The 21,372-nt window shown below is 38.9% G+C and overlaps 1 protein-coding gene and 1 long non-coding RNA gene across 2 annotated transcripts in view; one reads left to right on the top strand and one right to left on the bottom strand.

Moving 5' to 3' along the window:
• The window catches only part of LOC309843934, a 1,014,078-nt gene that overhangs the window by 280,039 nt on the left and 712,667 nt on the right, over nt 1-21,372 (top strand). The window lies entirely within an intron of this gene.
• NEB (nebulin) overlaps nt 12,225-21,372 on the bottom strand; it is a gene marked incomplete at its 5' end in the record, with an annotated part of 202,237 nt that continues 193,089 nt past the window's right edge. The window contains 9 exons of the mRNA XM_082688978.1: nt 12,225-13,004; nt 15,597-15,703; nt 15,995-16,147; nt 16,978-17,070; nt 17,587-17,770; nt 17,875-17,982; nt 18,984-19,076; nt 19,418-19,510; nt 19,806-19,898. Of these exons, the coding sequence (XP_082545104.1) occupies nt 12,831-13,004; nt 15,597-15,703; nt 15,995-16,147; nt 16,978-17,070; nt 17,587-17,770; nt 17,875-17,982; nt 18,984-19,076; nt 19,418-19,510; nt 19,806-19,898 (1,098 nt within the window). The 3' untranslated portion in view covers nt 12,225-12,830. The remainder of the gene's footprint in view (nt 13,005-15,596; nt 15,704-15,994; nt 16,148-16,977; nt 17,071-17,586; nt 17,771-17,874; nt 17,983-18,983; nt 19,077-19,417; nt 19,511-19,805; nt 19,899-21,372) is intronic.

Raw genomic sequence — 21,372 nt, 5'->3', positions numbered from 1 at the left:
TTACCTAAGATTAACTTGGCAGTAAAATTAGCAGTACCAAAATAAGCCCTGACAGATGTGACTTGTCATTTTAGTTAAAGACCTCTGGTTACTTTGCTGTTATGTTGTTGAAATTTTCCATTTCATCTTAAAATGGTGTTTGAAAGACAGTTGAATAATTTTTCTAAAAGTGAGTTTTTCTTGGCATTCAGTTCTATTTCCCTTATGTATTTACTTTAAGTACTCTTTTCATAAGAATTGTACTCATTCAGAGCACTTAAGAAAATGTAGCCAGAAGTTAAGTAGTGGGATTTTTAATTGATTTATCAAAATTTGTTGAGTGCTTGATTTATAAAACAAATCTGGGCCTTGGTTTGTGATGGTCCAATATGATCTGTTTATCATATACCAGGCTTTGCATATTGCTTTTTGAAAGTATTAAAATCTGAGTCATTAGCATTTAAAATCTGAAGCTTTTTAATAGAATAGTAGTCTAACAGAATTGAATGTTCACTCATTTCTTGGAATAGAATGTTAAACTTTGTATCGTGGTCTTAATCATTTTTTTCTTATATACCAAGCCAAAGAACAGTGAAAACCAAACATGAAGTGCCAAGCTGTAAATGCTTACTCTCCTGAAGTATACCTTAGAAGAAAAGATAATCTCTTCTTTTACCTGAGAATATAAGATTGAAGGCAGTATTTTAAATTGATAGCACATGGAATAAAATAAAAAAGGTAGCTTTTTAGTATAGGTACAGTCATATATACTTTGAAAATAGCTGGTAGTTATCCTGTATATAAGTACTGTAGATAAGTACCAGAACTGATACTGATAAATACCCTGAATAATTATTTAAAATACACGTTATGTACAGGTCACCTGCCTGGTTCAGTTACTGGTGGAGCATGCAACTCTTAATTTTGGGATTTTGAGTTCAAGCCCCACGTTAGGGGTAGAAATTGCTTAAACATAAAATCTTTTTTAAAAATGAAATATACATTATTTAATATCCTGCCCCCCAAAAAGGAATAAAGTAAATAACTTCCAATAATAGAATTATTTCTTACATGAATAAATTGCATATAACTAGAAAGTTCACCTTCAAAATAAAGTCATGGAATGAAATACAGTATCATAGCTATTTTGATATTTAATTGAATAATTAGCAAGTATCTAAATACATTTTTATTTTTGTAGAATGAGAATTTTCTAGGAAATGAACAATGAATTTTGAGTATAGAAACTGAAATATGGCATGGCAATCTTAACCTAGTATGTTGTTACGAACAGGTTGAAAAACTACAGCCTGCCACCTGTTTTTTTATACATCCTCTGAGGTAGAAATGGTTTTTACATTTTCTAAAAGGTTGAAAAAATTCAGAAGTAATATTTTGTGACACATGGAAAGATGAAATTAAAATTTCAGTGAAGGTAATAAGATTTTACTGGGACACAGCTATATTTATTTACGTAGTGTCTTTGGCTGCTCTCCTGCTGCAATAGCAGATTGGAATAGTGTGACAGACTGTATGGCCTGTTAACACCTAACATTCACATATTTATTTGACCCCTTTGTGTAAAGTCTGCTGATCCCCATTACAAAGTGTAGGTTCGTTCATATGTGGCCTGTAAATCCAGTTGGTCATTTGCTTCTAGATGGCAGATGGGGCTCCTGCTTCCTTAAGTCCTAAATTTCTATTGCTGTTACCTAGATTTTACTTTTACAAAAATGTGTTACCATGACTGCATTTGTATCTTAACTGTATTGCTCAAATACACATATACTAGGAGATACCAGTACTTTTTAGGTACACTTTTTTTTTTCTCCTGTTTAATCTCAAATGACAGTAATGTGTTTACTATGGATGTTAAGGGACACTGATGTGCGAGGGAAAGGCATCTAGCACTGGGTGGTTCTGTCAGACCTGTGAAATAAGTTGGGAGTTGAGGGAGTTTGCATTCTGTGTTGGTGGGGAATCAGTTGCTTTCAATCTGTCTTAACACTACCTCCTGTGGATAGACTTGACTAAATGCACTTAGAAAAGGCTGAGAGAAGCCAAATCAGTCATTTATTAGCCCTGCAATATTTTTGTTCCCACCACTTGATGAACTCTGAGAGCTTTGTTGTACATTCAAAGTGTTTATATTTGTTAAGTCAAGTGTTTTAAGTTGAAATTTCACAGAAGTACCTGTTCATGAGTCAGTTAACTGCACTAGCATCTGGGGACTAAGGATGTGGTCAGTATGTGTGTAATGTTTTATACAGTGTTTGAAGCAGGTAGACCAATACTAAAAGTGTATTTTCAGGTTCATTATGATTGGGGTTGAGGGAGGAAGAATCTGTCTGATCCACAGTAAAACTTTAATGAACTATTGAGTTAACTGTTACCACTTGCCAATTGAGAATGGATATTGAAACATTTTAAAAAAGAGATGCACTTTAATCTTAAATAAAACTATAAAAACTAAACAATTCTGGCACTGTTTCTGTTTGTTTAGTTCGGCTTTGAATTGAGTAAGATGAGCATAATTCACATACTAGCTCAGTGAACACCATGACCCTCCACAGACACATGAGCCATTCCTAATTGATCACCCATTCTAGCCATACAAGAGGTTCTCTTGTATACGTAGTTTCTGGGTTCCACACGCTTGTAGATCCATACGTCTGAATTAAAAATGAAATAGACAATGATGTTGAAGAAGACTGCAGCAAAGAGCCACAAACTGAGTGTTAACAGAAATTTATTGTTCCACAGTTCTGGAGGCTGGAAGCCTGAGACAAGTTGTTCACAGGATCGGTGTTTTAAAACGGCTGTGAGGGGCACCTGGGTGGCTCGGTGGATTGGGCCGCTGCCTTCGGCTCAGGTCATGATCTCGGGGTCCTGGGATCGAGTCCCACGTCGGGCTCTGCTCAGCAGGGAGCCTGCTTCCCTCTCTCTCTCTGCCTGACTCTCTGTCTACTGTGATCTCTCTCTGTCAAATAAATAAATAAAATCTTTTAAAAAAAAATTAAAAAAAAATAATAAAACGGCTGTGAGGAAGATCCATGCTTCTCCCCTAGCTTCTGGTGCTTTGCTAGCAATTTTTTACTTTGTTGGCATGTAGAAGCTTCACTCCAGTCTCTGCTTTCAGCTTCCCCTGGTGTTCTCTGTATTTGTCCAGACTTCTACTTATTTATTTATGTAAAGATTTTATTTGACAGAGAGGGAACATAAGCAGGGGGGTGGGAGAGGAAGAAGCAGGCTTCCCGCTGAGCAGGGAGCTTGATGTGGGGCGTGATCCCAGGACCTTGAGATCATGACCCAAGCCGAAGGCAGACACTTAATGACTGAGCCACCCAGGCGCCCCCCAACTTCTTTTTATAGGTACCAGTTGTATTGGCTTTGGGCTCATCCTAATGACCTCATTTTAGCTAATAACTTACGCAGTGTCACATTCTGAGGCATGGGGTGGTGGGGTGGTGGTGGGATGGTGGTTAGTGCTTGTGGAGACCTGAAGAACCCATAATAAGAATTTCCCAAGAGGAGCATCGGGTAGTACCGTGAACACTAGTCATGACTAGTCATGGAGGGACCTGGGCTGAAGTTCTGACTCTGACTCCAATATAGCTCAGTTGCAAATTGATCTCTTTTATAACCTCTTGCAGATGTTATGAACACCTAGTCATGGAGGATTTTGCAGCGGTAGGTCGTCTAAGTGTGTGGTAGCGGATTATTTGTACAAAGGACTTCCCTGTTATCACTGTATTCACGGAGTGGAGGGCCAAGCAGAAGTCTTGCAAAGTGGATGAGCAGGAAAATTCCCTGTATATGTTTTAAGGTGTGTCAATTGTGACTGTTTTAAGATGTGATTAATGGGATTCACTTCAAGGTAATGGGAGGAGAGCACTGGTAGAGTAGACAGACCATTATCAGCCATGAATTGAAAACTTGTGAGGCTACAGGAGGTGGGCATAGTAGGGTTCTTTATTTTTGTTTATGAAAATTTTCAAGCTATTAACTAAAAGCCATAGAATTCGATAAAAATGGTGTCTGCTTATCTGTAACAGCAACTGCAAAGTGTACTTTGGCAGCTTTAAAAAGTGAATAGGAAATTTTAAAACGTGTCGTAACTGAGACAGCATTAACTTTGTTCCCAAGGTTGGAAACATAGCACACAATGGTATTGGTGCATTGAACCTGGATTTTTAGCCCAGTTTAAAGGAAGATTGAAGATGGGAGAGTGGCTGTCTTTCCCACCATTAAGATGCTTCAGCATGGCCTGCCTTTTTCGGGGGACTATTAAGTTTCATAAGGACACAGCGTGTTCTGGCTCATCACTCAAACCCCAGCATCTAGTGTGGTGCCTGGCACGCAAATGTGGTCTCTGAGTGAGAGAGAGAGACATATCTTAAGAAGCTTGAGGACGGTTTGCTCTTTGCCTTTCTAATCTGCCAGCTGCAGATTAGAAAGATCCCCTGAGGTTAGGATTTGATCCTATAGCTATTTTTTTAAAAGATTTTATTTATTTATTTATTTATTTGACAGAGAAAGATCACAAGTAGGCAGAGAGGCACAAAGAGAGAGAGAGAGAGAGAGAAGCAGGCTCCCTGCTGAGCAGAGAACCCTATGCAGGGCTCGATCCCAGGACCTTGGGATCATGACCTGAGCCAAAGGCAGGGCTTAACCAACTGAGCCACCCAGGTCCCCCCATAGCTTTTTTTTTTTTTTTTTATCATAAGTTTAACTTTTTAGTTTTGCAGTAGTGAATTTATAACCTATTTCTAAATTTAAATTAGCACTTAAGGATGTATATTTGGGGAGACCAGTTGCCGCCTTCTTTTCATTGTACTTAGCTCCCCTCAGGCCGTATTTTCCCTGAGTGGAGGAGCAAGAGTGACAGCTCATTTTTTTTTTTTTAAGATTTTATTTATTTATTTTACAGAGAGAGATCACAAGTAGATGGAGAGGCAGGTAGAGAGAGAGAGAGAGGGAAGCAGGCTCCCTGCTGAGCAGAGAGCCCAACGCGGGACTCAATCCCAGGACCCTGAGATCATGACCTGAGCCGAAGGCAGCAGCTTAACCCACTGAGCCACCCAGGCGCCCCGTGACAGCTCATTTTTAAAGCTTCCTCATTTTCCATGGCCTCTCCCAACACTCTGCATTACAAACAAGGAAGCAAATTGCATTATTAAGCAGATAAATAATAAGTTCATATTGAAAATACATACAGGGGCACCTGGGTGGCTCAGTGGGTTAAGCCGCTGCCTTCGGCTCAGGTCATGATCTCAGGGTCCTGGGATCGAGTTCCGCGTCGGGCTCTCTGCTCAGCGGGGAGCCTGCTTCCTCCTGTCTCTCTCTGCCTGCTTCTCTGCTTACTTGTGATCTCTCTCTGTCAAATAAATAAATAAAATCTTTAAAAAAAAAAATACATACAGAATTTTTCCCTTTTATTTTGTTCCTTTTAATTCCAGTACAGTGAACATACAAAGTTAGTTTCAGGTGTATCATACAGTGATTGAACAGTTCTGTACATTACACTATGCTTACTATGATAAATATACCCTTAGTCCCCTTCACTTTACCAATTCCTCCCCATCTCCCCCCAAACAACTTCCATTCTGATAACCATTAGTTCTCAAGAGTCTGGTTTTTTGTCTTCTTTCTTTGTTACGTTGTTTTGTTTCTTAAATTCTACATATGAGTAAAATCAGATAGTATTTGTCTTTCTCTGACTTACTTCACTTAGCACTATATCCTGTAGATCCATCCGTGTTGCTAATGGCAAGACTTCATTCTTTTTTATGGCTAAGCAACATTCCATTATATGTATACCACATCTTTATCCATTTATATGTTGGAAGGATGATTGGGCTGCTTCCACAGTTCAGCTATTGTAAATAATGCCACATTAACATAGGAGTGCACATATATTTTCAAATTAGTGTTTTCATATTTGGGTAAATAGTGTGATTACTGGATCATAGGGTAGTTCCATTTCTAATTTTTTGAGGAACCTCCATACTGTTCTATAGTGGCTCCACCACCAGTTTGAGGAGGGTTCTTTTCCTCCTTGCCAATGCTTGTTGTTTCTTGTGTTATTTATTTTAGTCATTCTGACAGGTGTGAGGTGGTATTTCACTGTAGTTTTGATTTGCATTTCCCTGAATGTTGAGCATTTTCTCATGTGTCTGTTGGCCACCTGTATGTCTTAGAGAAATATCTGTTCATGTCTTCTGCCCATTTTTAATTCATATTTTTGGGGGTGTTGAATTATATAACTTCTTTGTATATTTTGGATATGAACCCTTTATAAGATTTGTCATTTGCAAATATCTTCTATTGAGTAGATTCTTTTAGTTTTGTTGATTGTTTCCTTTGCTGTGCAGAAGCTTTTTTGATGTAGTCCCAATAGTTTATTTTTGCTTTTATTTCCCTTGCCCTAGGAGACATATCTAGAAAAATGCTGCTACAAAAAGAAAGTTGCTACAGACCGTGTCGGAGATACTGTGTGTACACTCTTCTTCGAGGATTGTTATGGTTTCAGGTCTCATATTTAGGTCCTTAATCCATGGGTTTATTTTTGTGTATGGTGTAAGAAAGTGGTCCACTTTTATTCCTCTGCATGTAACTGTCTAGTTTTCCAAACACTATCTGTTGAAGAGACTTTTTCTTTTTGCATAGTCTTGCCTCTCTTGTCAAAGATTAATTTGACTCTATAATCATGGGTTTGTTTCTGGGTTTTCTGTCCTCCATTGATCTATGTGTCTGGTTTTGTGCCAGTACCATACTGTTTTGATTACTACAGATAAGTATTATTCCTTGTTTTGGGGGATTGTAATAACCTCAGTTTTGTCTTTCTCAAGATTGCTTTGGCTTTTTGGGGTCTTTAGTGGTTCTATTAAATTTTTAAGGTTATTCCGCTCTTTGAAAAATGCTGTTGGGATTTTAATAAGGATTGCATTAAATCTGTAGATTGCTTTGGATGGTAAGAACATTTTAACAATATTTGTTATTCCAGTCCATGTGCATGGAATATCTTCGGATTTGTTTGTGTCATCTTTGGTTTCTTTCATCAGTGTTTTATACTTTTTAGATAGCAGATCTTTTACCTCCTTGATGAAGTTTATTCCTAGGTGTTTTATTATTTTTGGTGCAATTGTAAATGGGATTGTTTCTTTAATTTCTCTTTCATTGCTTATTAATGTGTAGAAATGCAATGGATTTCTGTGTATTTATTTTGTATCCTGTGACCTTACTAAATTCATTTATCAGTTCTAGTAATTTTTTGATGGCATATTTAGGTTTTTTTTTTTTTTAAGATTTTATTTATTTATTTGACAGCCAGAGATCACAAGTAGGCAGAGAGGCAGGCAGAGAGAGAGAGGAGGAAGCAGGCTCCCCGCTGAATAGAGAGCCCGATGTGGGGCTCGATCCCAGGACCCTGGGATCATGACCTGAGCTGAAGGCAGAGGCTTTAACCCACTGAGCCACCCAGGTGCCGCTCTTTAGGGTTTTCTAAATATAGAATCATGTTATCTACAAATAGTGAAAGTTTTCATTCTACCTTACCAGTTTGGATGCCTTTTATTTCTTCTCTGATTGCTGTAGCTTGGACTTCTGATACTGTTCAACAAAGTGAAGGTGGTGAGATTAAACATCTTTGTCTTGTTCCCGACCATAGAGGAAAGCTCTGTTTCCTCGCCATTGAGTATGATGTTTGCTGTGGGTTTTTCTTTTCTTTTTAAGATTTATATATTTATTTGACAGAGAGAGAGAGAGAGAGAGAGATCACAGGCAGGCAGAGGTGGGGGGGAAGCAGGCTCCCTGCTGAGCAGAGAGCCGGATGTGGGGCTTGATCCCAGGACCCTGAGATCATGACGTGAGCCAAAGGCAGAGGCTTAACCCACTGAGCCACCCAGGCGCCCCCACTGTGGGTTTTTCAAATACAGCCTTTAGTATGTTGAGATAGGTTTCTTCTAAACTTAGTTTGTTGAGGGTTTTTATCATGAATAGATGTTTTGCTTTGTCAGATGCTTTTTCTGCATCTGTTGAGATGGTCATGTAGTTTTTATCCTTTCTCTTGTTGATGTAATATGTCATGTTGACTGATTTGTGAATATTTTGAACCACCCCTTTATCCCATGAATAAATCCCACTTGATTGTGGTGGATGATTTTTTTAATGTTTGTTGGATTCAGTTTGCTGATAGTTTGTTGAGGATTTTTGCGTCTGCGTTGATGAGATGCTGGCCTATAGTTCTCTCTTTTTGGTAGTGTCTTTATCCAATTTTGATACCAATAGATAATGCTGTCCTTATAGAATGAATTTGAGAGTTTTTTTCCTCTTTTATTTTTTGCAATAGTTTGAGAAGACTTTTCTTTTTTTAAGATTTTTATTTATTTGAGACAGACCACGAATAGGGCAGGGGATGCAGATGCAGAGGGAGAAGCAGACTGGCCACTAAACAAGGAGCCCAACACAGGTATCATGGCCTGAACTGGAGGCAGATGCTTAACTGACTGAGCCACCTAAGCGCCCCGAAAAGACTAGGTATTAACTCTTCTTTAAATGTTTAGTAGTGTTCACATGTGGTGCCATCTGGTCCTGGACTTTTGTTTGTTGGGATTTTTTTAGATTACTGATTCAATTGCATTGCTGGTAATCAGTTTTCTCAAGTTTTCTGTTTCTTCCTGATTCAGTGTTGGGAGGGTGTAGGTTTCTAGGAATTGATTCAGATCTTGTAGGTTGTCCAATTTGTTGGCATATAATTTTTTTTAATAATATTGTAATCCTTTGTATTTCTGTGGTGTTGGTTCTTTTCTTTGATTTCTGATTTTCTTTGAGTCCTCTTTTATTAATGAGGAATCTTTTCAAAGAACCAGCTCGTGGCTTCAATAATCTGTACTAATGTTTTGCTTATTTCTGTTCCAATCTTTATTTTTTCTTATTTCTGCTCCAGTCTTTATTTTTATTACTTCTGCTCCAATCTTTATTCTTTTTTTCTAGTTTTGGGTTTTATTTGTTCTTCCTTTTTAGCTGCTTTAGGTATAAGGTTAGGTTGTTTGGGATTTTTTCTTGCTCCTTGAGGTAAGCCTGTATTGCTGTAAACTTCCCTCTTAACAATAGATTTTTCAGTGTCCCAAAAATTTTGGACGCTTATGTTTTGTTTTCTTTTGTCTTCATGTATTTTTTAGTTTTCTCTTTGATTTCTTGTTTGACCCATTCATTGTTTAGTAGCATGTTTTTGACCTTCATGTATTTGTGTTTTTTCCAGATTTTTTCTAGTGGTTATTTTCTAGTTTCACAGTGTTGTAGAGGGAAAGACACATGGTATGGTTTTAATTTTAATTTGTTGAGACTTGGTTTGTGGCCTAATGTGTGATCTATTCCGGGGAATGTTCCATGTGCACTTGAAAAGAATGTGTGTTTTGCTATTTTAGGATGGAGAGTTCTAAATATATCTGTTAGATCCATCTGGTCCATTGTGTCATTCAGAGCCACTGTTTACTTGTTGATTTTGTTTGGATGATCTGTCCACTGATGTATGGACACTTAAAACACTAATGTGTTTTAAGTCCCCTACTATTGTATTACATCAATTACTTCCTTTATTTTAATTATTAGCTGCTATATGTATTTGGATGCTTCCCAATTTACAATTATATCTTTTTAAAAAAGTTTAAGTAATCTCTGTACCCAGTGTAGAGCTCGAACTCACAACCCTGAGATCAAGAGCTTGTTGGATTTGTCCTTTAAATTATATCGTGTCCTTTGTCTCTTGATACTTTTTAGTCTCTTTTGTCTGATATAAGTGTTGCTATCTCAGCTTTCTTTTTACTTTAACTTGCATGTCAATGGTTTTCCTTCCCTTCACTTGCAATCTGTGTGTGTCTTTAAGTCTGAAATGAGTCTCTGTAGGCATTGTGTAGATGGGTCTTACCTTTTAACTCGGATTCCATCACCTTCGATCTTTTGATTGGAGCATTTACTCCATTTACATGCAAAGTAATTATTGATAGGTATGTACTTACTTTGCTACTTGTTTTATGGTTGTTCTTGTTCTTCTCTGTTCCTTCTCATTTTCTGTCATGGTTTGCTGGCTTTCTGTAGTGATGTAGTTGGGATCCTTCTTTTTATTTTTTGTATATCTATTAGTTTGTCGTTCCATTAGGTTTATATATAACATCTTTTGCATATAGTAGTCTGTATTAAACTGATAGTGGGTTAAGTTTTAACCCAGTCTTCTCTCCCCTGAACGTTTTGGGTATATGGTGTCATAATTTACATCCTTTTACTTTGTGGATTCCTTGACTTATTTTTATAGATACTTAATTTTACTGCTTTTGTGCTTCCTACTTTTCTTATTACTACTGGACTTTCCACTCAGAGTCCCCTTTAACATTTCTTATAGGACAGGTTTAGTGGTCATGAATTCCTTTTAACTTTTTGTTTGTCCTGAAACTCTTTATTTCTCCTTCCATTCTGAATGATAGCTTTGCTGGACAGAGTATTTTAGGCAACAGGTGTTTTCTTTTAGTACTTTGTTTTCTTTTCAGCACTTTGTCATGTCGCTCCGCTCTGGCCTATAGTTTAAATTTAAAAATCCACTGATAAGGCATTTGGGGTTTCCCTTGTATGTAACTCTTTTATGTAACTCTTTTGCTGATTTTAAAACTCTTTATCAGTACTTTTGCCATCTTAATTATAGTGCTTCTTAGTATGGAGTTCCTTGCGTTTTGTTGAGGACGTTCTGGTGGCTCCTGGATCTTAAATTTGTTCCCTTTCTTAGATCTGGGAAGTTTTCAGCCATTATTTCTTGAATAAATTTCCTGCCCCCTTTTCTCTCCTTCTTTGAGATACCTGTAATATGAATATTACTATGCGTAAAAACCCAATTTCTTGGGGTGCCTCAGTGGCTCAGTAGGCTAAGCCTCTGCCTTCAGCTCGGGTCATGATCCCAGGATCCTGGGATCGAGCCCCACATCGGGCTCTCTGCTCAGCAAGGAGCCTGCTTCCCCATCTCTCCCTGCCTGCCCCTCTGCCTACTTGTGATCTCTCTCTGTCAAATAAATAAATAAAACCTTAAAAAAAAAAAAAAAAACCTGATTTCTTTAGTCTGCTTTTCTTTTTTTTTTTTTTTTTAAGTTTTTCTTCTCTTATATTCAGCTTGATTGCTTTCCATTACTCTTTTCTCCAGGGCACTGATTTGTTCTGCTTCCTCTCATCTATTTATTCCATTATGTTTTCAATTTCATTCACTGAGTTTATCTCTGGTTTTCATGTTTCTATTTCTTTGCTAAGCACCTCACCAAGTTCAAGTCTTTGCTTACATCTACTGAGTATCTTCATGACTATTACTCAGCTCTGTTGTTTTTAAATCTTGCTGTGATTTGTCCTGGTCTTTCATTTGGGACATGATCCTCTGACTCCTCATTTTATCTAACTCTATTTCAGTGTGTTAGGAAAGCCAGCTACTCTCCTGCTCTTGCGAGTAGTGACCGTATGAAGAAGAGGTGCTGAGGTGTCCTCCTGCACAATATGCTCTGTTCACCAGTACCTGACTCTTCAGGGCTATCTCCTACGTGTGTTATGTGCACCATAGTTTGTGGTTGAGTCATGTCTGCCTTCAATCCAGTCATCTGCAATGGCTCTCTTTGCTACTTGTGGACAGGGTTTTGTCCTCATGGTGTTAGTGGGCCAGTCTGGGGGCCACCTTGGGCTTGAGTCAGACCAGGTGTTCACTAAAGATGCAGCAGTTATGGAACTGGCTGTTTCTTTTCCTGTGTTTTCCTCTTGAGAAGCTTTCATTGGCAGGTGGGGCCTATAGTCAGGCCTGATGTCTGCCCTGAGTCCACTGCTGGAGCTGTGGCTGGCGTATGTGGTTGTCTTCCCCTCTCCTGAGGGCGAGAGTCACTGTGGAGCAGTGCTGGAGCCTGTCAGGGCTGCTTGCACACTGCCTGGCTTATGACACCACTTTGGATGGGCTCTGGCCAAGGGCACATTGGAGGGGGCAGGTCTGTAGGAAATAGTAGGGACGGGGTATGCAGTGCCATCCATTTCCCAGCTGTGCATGCTGATCCCAGTTGTTTCTAAAATGTTAGCAGCTAGCCATAAGGGAAGCTTGCTGAACACAGTTTAGTTCCGAGAAAGCCTATATTTGTGGATTCGTAATAGTACTTTTAAATTTTTTTAGTGAGCTCTAAAGTAATGGATTTGCTTTACTGAAATTTGCCAGTAATAAAACTATTAAAAATAAGTTAACAGTCATTAGATCAGTGGTGTTTATTGCAGAATGACAGACTTTATTACTAGCTTATCCACTATTTATATTGACTATCACCTTTATAACTTCAGAACTGGACTAGAATTAAAAGCATCAGCATTCAGTAAACAAGGAAAAGGTGAGTATTTCTGCCATTTTTCTTTAATGTGTTTAACATGTTCAGAATCCTTGTTAAAAAATGTCAAACATTTTCGTAACAGAGAAAGACTCTGGGCTGGTACAGCAATAACAATGCATAAACTTTTAAAATGTCTATTCTATAATTAAACTTCCTTTAAAACACTATGGAAATTTAATAATGACAATTTTAAAAATAATGAACCGATGGGTTTAATGTTGTCTCTTAAGTTTTATGTCCACGTCCAGAAAATAATGCAGTAAATCTGATTAACATTTGTTTTAGTGGAGAATTACTGAGGTTCATGTAGAAACAGATTAAGGGATGGTCCGACTATTAATCATACTGACACAGAAAAACCATTAGGCAGCTTGAGGACTTAGGTAATAGTGGAGAGTCTGAACTGAGATACTGACTGCAGGACGTGCAGGTCCTCACAGGTGCGATAGTCTGACATGCTTATTAAATAGCCTCCACGTAGTTGGCGGGCAGCATGCCGGTCCTGCCCGTCCTCTGCACAGTACCGTACATCCAACCTTCGTCAATCGCTTGGACATTTACAATAGCATCTCCATCTCTGAAGGACACCTCATCTGCATCAGCAGCCATATAGTCGTACATGGCACGGAAGATTTTCTATTTATAAGATGAAAAAAGGTAAAAAAATTTTGTATTAGATTTTCATCAACCAACCTGAATGCCTAATTTTAAGATCTCTTTTGACTTACTCCACAAATTTAAGTTGCACAAAAGAGAATGTGCAGCTACCACCAGGAAAGTAAATATTTGGAAATCATTCATCTGTAAGGGATTACCATCCAGAAAACCCAAAGGACTCCCAACCACTCAATACTGGGGAAAGGTGGGAGGGGAGGAGGGAGGCAAAGGATCTGCATTCTCCAACGGAGACGTACAAATAGCCCAGAAGCTCCTGAAAAAAATATTTGGCATTACTAGTCTCAGGGAAAACCACAATGAAATACCACATGACACATTAGAATGGTGATAAAAAGAAACAATAGCAGGTATTGAGGAGGATGTGGAGAAATTTTTATAAACTGCAGATGGGAATGTAAAATGGTGCAGCCGCGTTGAAAAGAATTTTTGGGGGGCGCCTGGCTAGCTCAGGGGGTTAAAGCCTCTGCCTTCGGCTCAGGTCATCATCCCAGGGTTCTGGAATTGAGCCCCACATCAGGCTCCCTGCTTGATTTGTAATTCTTTTAGGGTCCATTTCTGGACCTCATCTATTTTCATATCTATTCCCCTACTAAATCCATATTTAATGATAAATAGCTTTATAGTACATTAAAAATGTGGTAAGAACATAGCTCTCAAGTATGTTTACAACTGCAAAATAAAATTTTTAAAATTCTAACAATTTGTAGACAAAAATAACAAAATTTGAAAGTGCCCAAGTTTCCTTCGAAAATGCAGGTACTCGTTAGTAATTTGGTATGTAACTTGCATATTTTTTCCTAGCATCCCGAAATATACACACATATAGTCATATTCGAGGATAGGGTTCCCCTTCCCGCCTACATATATAAAACGATTACTCTGATTAATACTCTGGCCTATTTTTTCCATTTAATATAGCTTCAGGGCTTTTCCGTATAAATACAGATTGATAGACTTTTTACTGCTACAGAGAATTCTGTATTTTAGTAAGATCACAAATTATCCATTTCTATATTTCTAGACATTTAATTGTTAGCCATTTTTTCTTACACTAATCCCCTAATGTTTGCCTTTAGGCAAGTATTTTAGAAAAAACTTAAAGGTGAAAAAAGTCAAGTGGTACGTGCATTTTAATTTTCAAAAAAATTTGCTACCATAATTATCTAGTACTTATTGTTTTAGTTTTCATATTCCTGGTTTGCAGTTATGGTAGACATCTTTTTTGTTGGCTATTTCTGTTTCTTTTGCTGTAAGTTGTAGAATCATTTGCTTCCAGGTCTTTTTTATTTTGACCAGAAGGAGAATAACTTGCCAATGAATTTTTTTGAGTGTTAGGCTCTTTTAGCTATAAATCTTTTTGTTATGTATGCTGTGACTATTTTCCCCCAGTTTGACATGTTTTTGTTATAAAAAATGTAAAATTTTATGGTCAAATATGCAGTCATTTCTTTTCACATACCTAGGTTCTAGAACCTGCTGAGGAAGGCCTTTCCTGTCCCCAATACTATAAAATTAGTATCTACTTTTCTCAAGTATTTTACAATTCTGATTTTTTTCCCCCTGTTGATTTGTAATCCCTTTAGGGTCCATTTCTGGACCTCATCTATTTTCATATCTATTCCCCTGCTAAATCCATATTTAATAATAGCTTTATAGTATGTTTTGCTCTTATCCAGTTAATAATTTTTTAAAATATTTATTTATTTGAGAAAGAGAGAGAATGAGCAGGGAGAGCAGCAGAGGGAGAAGGAGAAGCAGGCTCCTAGCTGAGCAGGGAGCCTGACATGGGGCTCGATCCTAGGACACTGGGATCATGACCTGAGCCAAAGGCAGATGCTTAACCGATTGAGCCACCCAGGCTCCCCCAGTTAATAATTTTCTATCGTCCTTTTCAAATTAGATCATTCTTTAAAATAAATGTAAGGATTAATATATATAATGCTTCTAGGATTTTGACTGGAGTTGCCTTGCATTTATGATTTCAGGAGAGATGACAACTTTATAAGATTCTATTCCTGAAATATAATGGGTCTCAATACTTGACATCTTTGTCTTTTAGTAAAGAGAGTTTTCTTCATGCAAATATTTTTTTCATATAAACACATACACCTCAACCCTGAAGAATTATGTTTTTGTGGCATTGTGGATGAACCCAGGGTTTTAAACTAAGAGTTTTTAAAGTAGTCTGGTGAATTGTAAGCATGATTGATTTATCTCTTCAATATAGTAAAAAGGGAGATCTAACATAATGACATATTTATATGTGTGACACATGCACACATGTAGATATTCTTGAAGAATGGTTACAAGCAGCAGATACTTTAATGTAATAGGACCAGTGAGCCCCAAAATGATCATTTTAGTCAGTTTGAGTTTGGTAATGCAGGGTTTCTGGTATTTTTGGTAACAGGAGATGTATTAAAAGAGCATTTCATAAAATAGGTTTGGCTGAAAAAGAAAAAACCACCCCCCACCCAGAATACTGTTAATCATTACTGCACATTTGGAGAGGTAAGAATGCCTGGAGGAAGCTCTTGGCTGGTCACCTACCCCAGCAGTAGACGGGTGCGACGGGATGGAGGATACTGTTGTCTGCTGAGTGGCAACTGAAGAGGATCGCTGTTGTGGGAGCTCCGTGGTTTTTGCATGTTTGTAAGCTAAAAGGTGGGGGGAAGGTAGTTTGTAAGAAGAAAAGGTGATTAGACATCACTTAACTTGTGTCAAACAGTTGAGCAGTACCCTCTTGTCCCCTAACTTAAGAGTGATTTCCAAGAAAGGAGGCTCTAATAAAGTTAATGAAAAATAAAACATCTGGTTTCGTGTACCTCTCTCCACAATTCTAGTCTTTTCTCATCAGAAGAAATGATCTGGTTTTGTTTGGTTTTAGTTTTTTAACTCAAAGCATCTGCGCTAGTAACTGGGCAAGCGGGCAGGCTGCCCACTTGTACCTGAGGAGGTTGCCGAGAAGAAGACCCCGCCGTCACTGTAGGTGGAGAGGCGCTGGTCGGCGGCTTCCGAGTGCTCAGACTTGTCCTCGCCTCCGCTGATGCTCAGTGCACTGGCCGACCGGGAATGCTCCCGGCTCCGGCGCTGCGCTTGCGCTGGCGGGAAGGGGGGCCGACAGGCATGAATTGGCGCTAGGTATGATTTTCAGTAGATTCCCATGAATTAAACCCTCAAAACCCTATGTATGGCTGCCATCCTCATTTCCACGTGACAGTGTAAGTACCTTACCAGAGGTCACATAACTGCTGAATTGTACAGCCAGGTTCAAATCCCAGAGGCTGTGTTGGACCACAACTCCTTCCCTCCACCCTGCCCATTTTCCTGGCTCACAAAAACTCACATTCAAACTCACCTTCAACTTCATAATGGCCTCCTTCACGTCCCCAAATGAATTCAGATGCCTTTTACCTGAGTTCCCACAATTTGTGTCCTGGCCTTTGAAACTGCATGTCAGGGTGTAACCACTGACTGACTTCTCTCCATCAGCAGACTACAGTATAAATCCTTTAAGGACAGGCATTACTTACTACTCTACATTTTTAACATGAAAAGAAGACCTAAAGGCATGGCTTATTTTGTTGAATTAACAATCTTCCTTGATGACAGGAATCTTCAGAAGGTTGCCAAAGGTCAAATTCATTCTCTTCCCTTTGTTTTTTTTTCCCCATTTCTCGAATAGAAAGATGTACTACTTTTTCTTCTTTAGAAACAAAATGGTAATAATGGGGCCTGAAGAAGATTTACACAGAGGCAGTAAGACAGTCCTTTCCCTGACTTAAATTTGTCTGGAAAATGATACCGTCCCACTAGTCAGCAGTGTTTTTATGCTGAAGGACAAATCAGAACACTGACAACTCTAGTTTCCTAGAGGTCATTGACACTAGCCCATTAAATGGTGACCTTCATGTTGTATGCTATAACATACCATTAATCATGTGTAAGCTTCGTGATTGAATGTTGTCTTCTGCTGGATCATAGTCAAACACTGAGCCAGGATTAGTACGCCAGACACGAAAACCTGCAAGCAGGTGAGATCAAGGATCAAAACAGGTATTCTTTTTTTTTTTTTTCCAAGATTTTATTTATTTGACAGAGAAAGAGATCACAAGTAGGCAGAGATAGGGGAAAGCAGGCTCCCTGCCGAGCAGAGAGCCCGACGCGGGGCCCAATCCCAGGACCCTGAGACCACGATCCGAGCCGAAGGCAGAGGCCTAACCCACTGAGCCACCCAGGCGCCCCCAAAACAGGTATTCTTAGAGGACTCCTAATAGCTTGGAAAGCAAGGCATGAACTTAACCACAGGAGGACGAACACCAACTTAGCTTATTTCTGGTCATGACTTCTCAGAGAATAAAGCCTAAGGTAGGAAAGATACCAGCTTTGCAAGCTGTGAAATAATAGTTTGGTTTTACAGCTGGTGAAAACACAGGCTGAAGTGCTTTATCCTTTAGCTTCCTATGACTAATGCCACTCTTGTTCTTCTAGCCCTTAAAGATGATTCCCTCTGCACCCCCCACCCCAAGCGCTCATATACCTGTAATAGTCTCCTGATCCTGGTCATTCCGTTTTTGTTCCATTTCTACCACCTTTCTCTGAATACCTCGGTAGTTAATGTCACTGAAATCCTGTGTGTTCTTCTTTACTCGTTCAGTGATAGGATCTGTCACCACTGGTGTGAAGCAACCCTTGTGTTTCTCAAAGTCTTCATGATATTTCACCTGAAATCATGAATTGATTTTGTGAAAATACGATGGTGTGATCACTTCCTTTTCCAGACGATCCAGCAGACTGGCCAATCACTCCTTAGAAATCGCTGACTCACCGTTGAGATGTGGCGTTGGGTTTCCCGCACCCGTCTCATCTCTGGAGTGTCCAAGACGTAGGCAGCTTTGCCTTGTATTTGTTTCCGGAAGCTATCAGAATAGAGAACCTGACAGAGGAGAGACCGTGAATTAAGTACAGGTCATGGTAGTGTTCTAATTCTGAAGCCTTAAAAACTTTTCCAACACATGGGGATAAAAGTAGCTGGGGAGGGAAGCTTGACTCATCTGAAAGGACCCAGTGATGCCCTTGACTAACAGTAGAACAGATAAGCATGAGGATGAATGGGCAGGATTCTTAGGAGGGAAAGGACGTTTTGACTTTGAAAGTATAACTTTCATTTTCAAAGGACACAAGGCATAGAATTTCAAAGAGGATAGGAAGAAAGTATTCTTTGGAATTTGCTAGGAATTGCAGCACCAGCAGATTGTATGGTATTTGACACTAGATGGGATTCTGACATTCAAAACTACTATCGTTTTAAATTTTTAAAAGTTCAATTAAGTAGTCTCTGCACCTAGCATGGTGCTTTAGCTCATGACCCTGACGTCAAGAGCTGCGTGCTCTCCTGAGCCAGCCAGATACTCCAAAACAAGTACCTTTCCAACAAGCGATCGTATTCATAGGTTTATGCCCAGATTTCATAAACCAATGTTAATACAGAAATCAAAGTCCTCTAGACAAAATATCAAAAGCCAAAAATATCAAAGCCAAAGGTGGCATCCGTCTCAGAATATTACCTGTTTCATAAAGTACCTTAAAAATAAAGAGGAGCAAGAGATTGAGATGTTAGGAAGTCAATTTGTTACAGTTGGTTATGTAAGACTACCCACCCCCCCAGTAAAACAAAAGGAAAACACTGGCAATTGTTATTTCTTAGTATGATCATTTGGAATTTAAAAGCACGGTTCTGTTAATTTTAAAGTAAATTTTCAGTTGAATAAGGTGCACAGAAATTTTTATGGTGTTAAAATGTTATTTTTCAAGATGTTGCATTTTTTTTTTTAAATTTTAGTGTGTTTCCCAGCTGAATGAGAAAGGCGTGTTTATATGTTAAAATGTTATTTTCCAAGTCGTTGCACTACTCCTGTGTTTAATCCTAAACAATACCGAGCTAATGTTTTCTTGGTTGCGCTTAGCTCGCTCCATCTCTGGAGTAACGGGTGTCGGAGTTGCTTTTCTCATATTCTCTTTGTATAATACCTAGAGGAGCCAAGAGAGCATCCAGACATCAGAGAGCAGAAAACCAGTTCTGAAAACCGTCATCTAGCTGGTGTTACAGCTCAATTAAATCACACTCTATAAGAAACACGTCAGGAAGATAAAGCCATTAAAATGTTATTGTATAAAGCACAAGATGAAAAAAGAATTAAATCAGTTGAGCTGGTAGGGTGGGGTGGGTTGGTTTGTTTTTAAGTGGGTAAAGAAGAATTTTTAAAAATAAGTGGAAGTTTTTGGAAAACTATGCGATAAATTAGTGATATAACCATATTTGCCAGGCTTATTAAAAGTGTAACAATTTCTTTTTTTCCTCTCCGAAATACCGAGCTAAGGTTTTCTTGATTGCGTTTGACTCTTTCCATCTCAGGAGTAAAGGGTGTAGGGGTCGCTTTCCCCAGGTTCTCTTTGTATAACACCTGTGAGATACAAAGTTGGACCCGAAAATCACGAAGAGGTAATATTCAAGCCATTCAACATAATCCAATTTTGGGGTGAAAACTCCATATTTAATCTGTTACATGAGTGAGAACAGCTCTCAAGAAGAAAGCTTAACACCAGTTAATGGCAATAGTAAGTGTCGTATATTATTTACAGGGGATTCTTAAAAACTGGCATTTTGCTTGTTTTTAACCTGGGATGGAGTTAGGAGCAGGCCAAACTGCAGGGGTTACTTTGCAAAATTAAAAACACTTTCGTTTCTCAAGACAATACCGAGCTAATGTTCTCTTGATTGCGTTTGACTCTCTGCATCTCTGGCGTGACAGGGGTTGGGGTCGCTTTCCCCACACTTTCTTTGTACAAAACCTACATGAGTCCAGTGGATCCAAAAAGGCAAAAAGAAAAAAAATACAGTTACCAAAAGATTAAATGGAACAGATTATTTGTTATGAGGCTCAGGGTGCCAAACCACTTGGGCAATAAGGTTAGGTGGAAAGGAGCAGGTGTCTAAATGAAGTTGAGTGTAGTTACAGCAAGACAGACATTTCCAGTATAGGACCATGCCCTGAAATCCTGGCAGACTGCAAGACAGAACTTGCAGAGTACCCAAAAGGGATGAGAGAAGGCCTTCATTTCACTGTTCATCTATGCATTTCAGACAGATCATCTTAACAGGACTGAAGGGCATGTGATTGACGGACACTGAGAAGGTGGGGCCGCTCCCTCTATGGCAGACTGGCCTGTCTTGTAGCACTTAAACTCCTCTAGAGACACATCCATAAAACCCAAAACAAGGATTCCTCCTACTCTTTTTTTCCCCCTGCTGTCTTCTATGCTCTGCCTCCTGCTTTAGTTCACCAAACATATCAGTAAAGAAAAACATTTTCAGCAATTGTATCACTAGTGTCATGATGAATCCTTTACCTCAGTGTCTCTGTCCAGTGTCATTCATGGGGACACAGGAGGTTTGGGAGATGGCATTCAAGAGAAAGAGTCTGCTAAAGTAGCGTTTCTTAAAGTGGGGTCCCTGAACAGAAAGGTCAGCATCACCCGAGCACTTGCTAGAATCACAAATCATCTGGCCCCACACCAGACCCACAGAATGAGAAACTGTGGGACAGCACCCAGCAGTCTGACCTAACAAATACCCTGGCTAATTCTGGTGCTACGCACTTTAGTGCAGGAGAAAGCTGCGGACACCGTTCATGTGGAGGCCCACCAGGTTCTGCCTAACATGAGCTAACATCTTCCCATACAAATCCCAACCCCCGCTACATTATAAACGTAGGTCACAGAGCACAGGCTTACAGGAAATGGTTTGCTAAAAGTTAGCAGTTACAGACCACAGTGAAGACAAAACAACTAAAACTGCTAAAGCAAAAAACAGTTTAAGTGACACTTCATTTTTATGTAAATTGATAAATTATTTTCTGAAACCACTAGTGGATCTTAATTTTTTCATTTCTCTGAGCGTAGTACCTCCGAACAAGCACATGGGGGATTTGAGATTGTTAGAACTCAATTTTGTTGTTATCTAAGCAAACTAAAAGAACAAGTGGATTTATATATATATATATATTTTTAAATACCAAATGGAAAAGAAATGTCATTATCCTTGGAAGAGAGGATCAGGGGTTATTTTTCCCAAGGTCTCTTTGTCTAAATCTGACAGGGTAAATTAGAACCTAAAGTCATAGGTGCAGAAACAAACAAGATCACAACTCCAATTTTCCAGAAAGAGCTCTCATACCTATGATGCCATCCCCCAGATTTCAGGAGTACATAAAACAAAGAGACCTTGAGGATGATAGACAGTAAGTTTGGGGACAGATGAGTGAAA

The sequence above is a fragment of the Mustela nivalis genome, assembly GCF_964662115.1.
Source record: "Mustela nivalis genome assembly, chromosome: 11".
Taxonomy (NCBI): domain Eukaryota; kingdom Metazoa; phylum Chordata; class Mammalia; order Carnivora; family Mustelidae; genus Mustela; species Mustela nivalis.
Note: the sequence above shows the minus strand (reverse complement) of the source record. Positions and strands in the feature narration are given on the sequence as shown.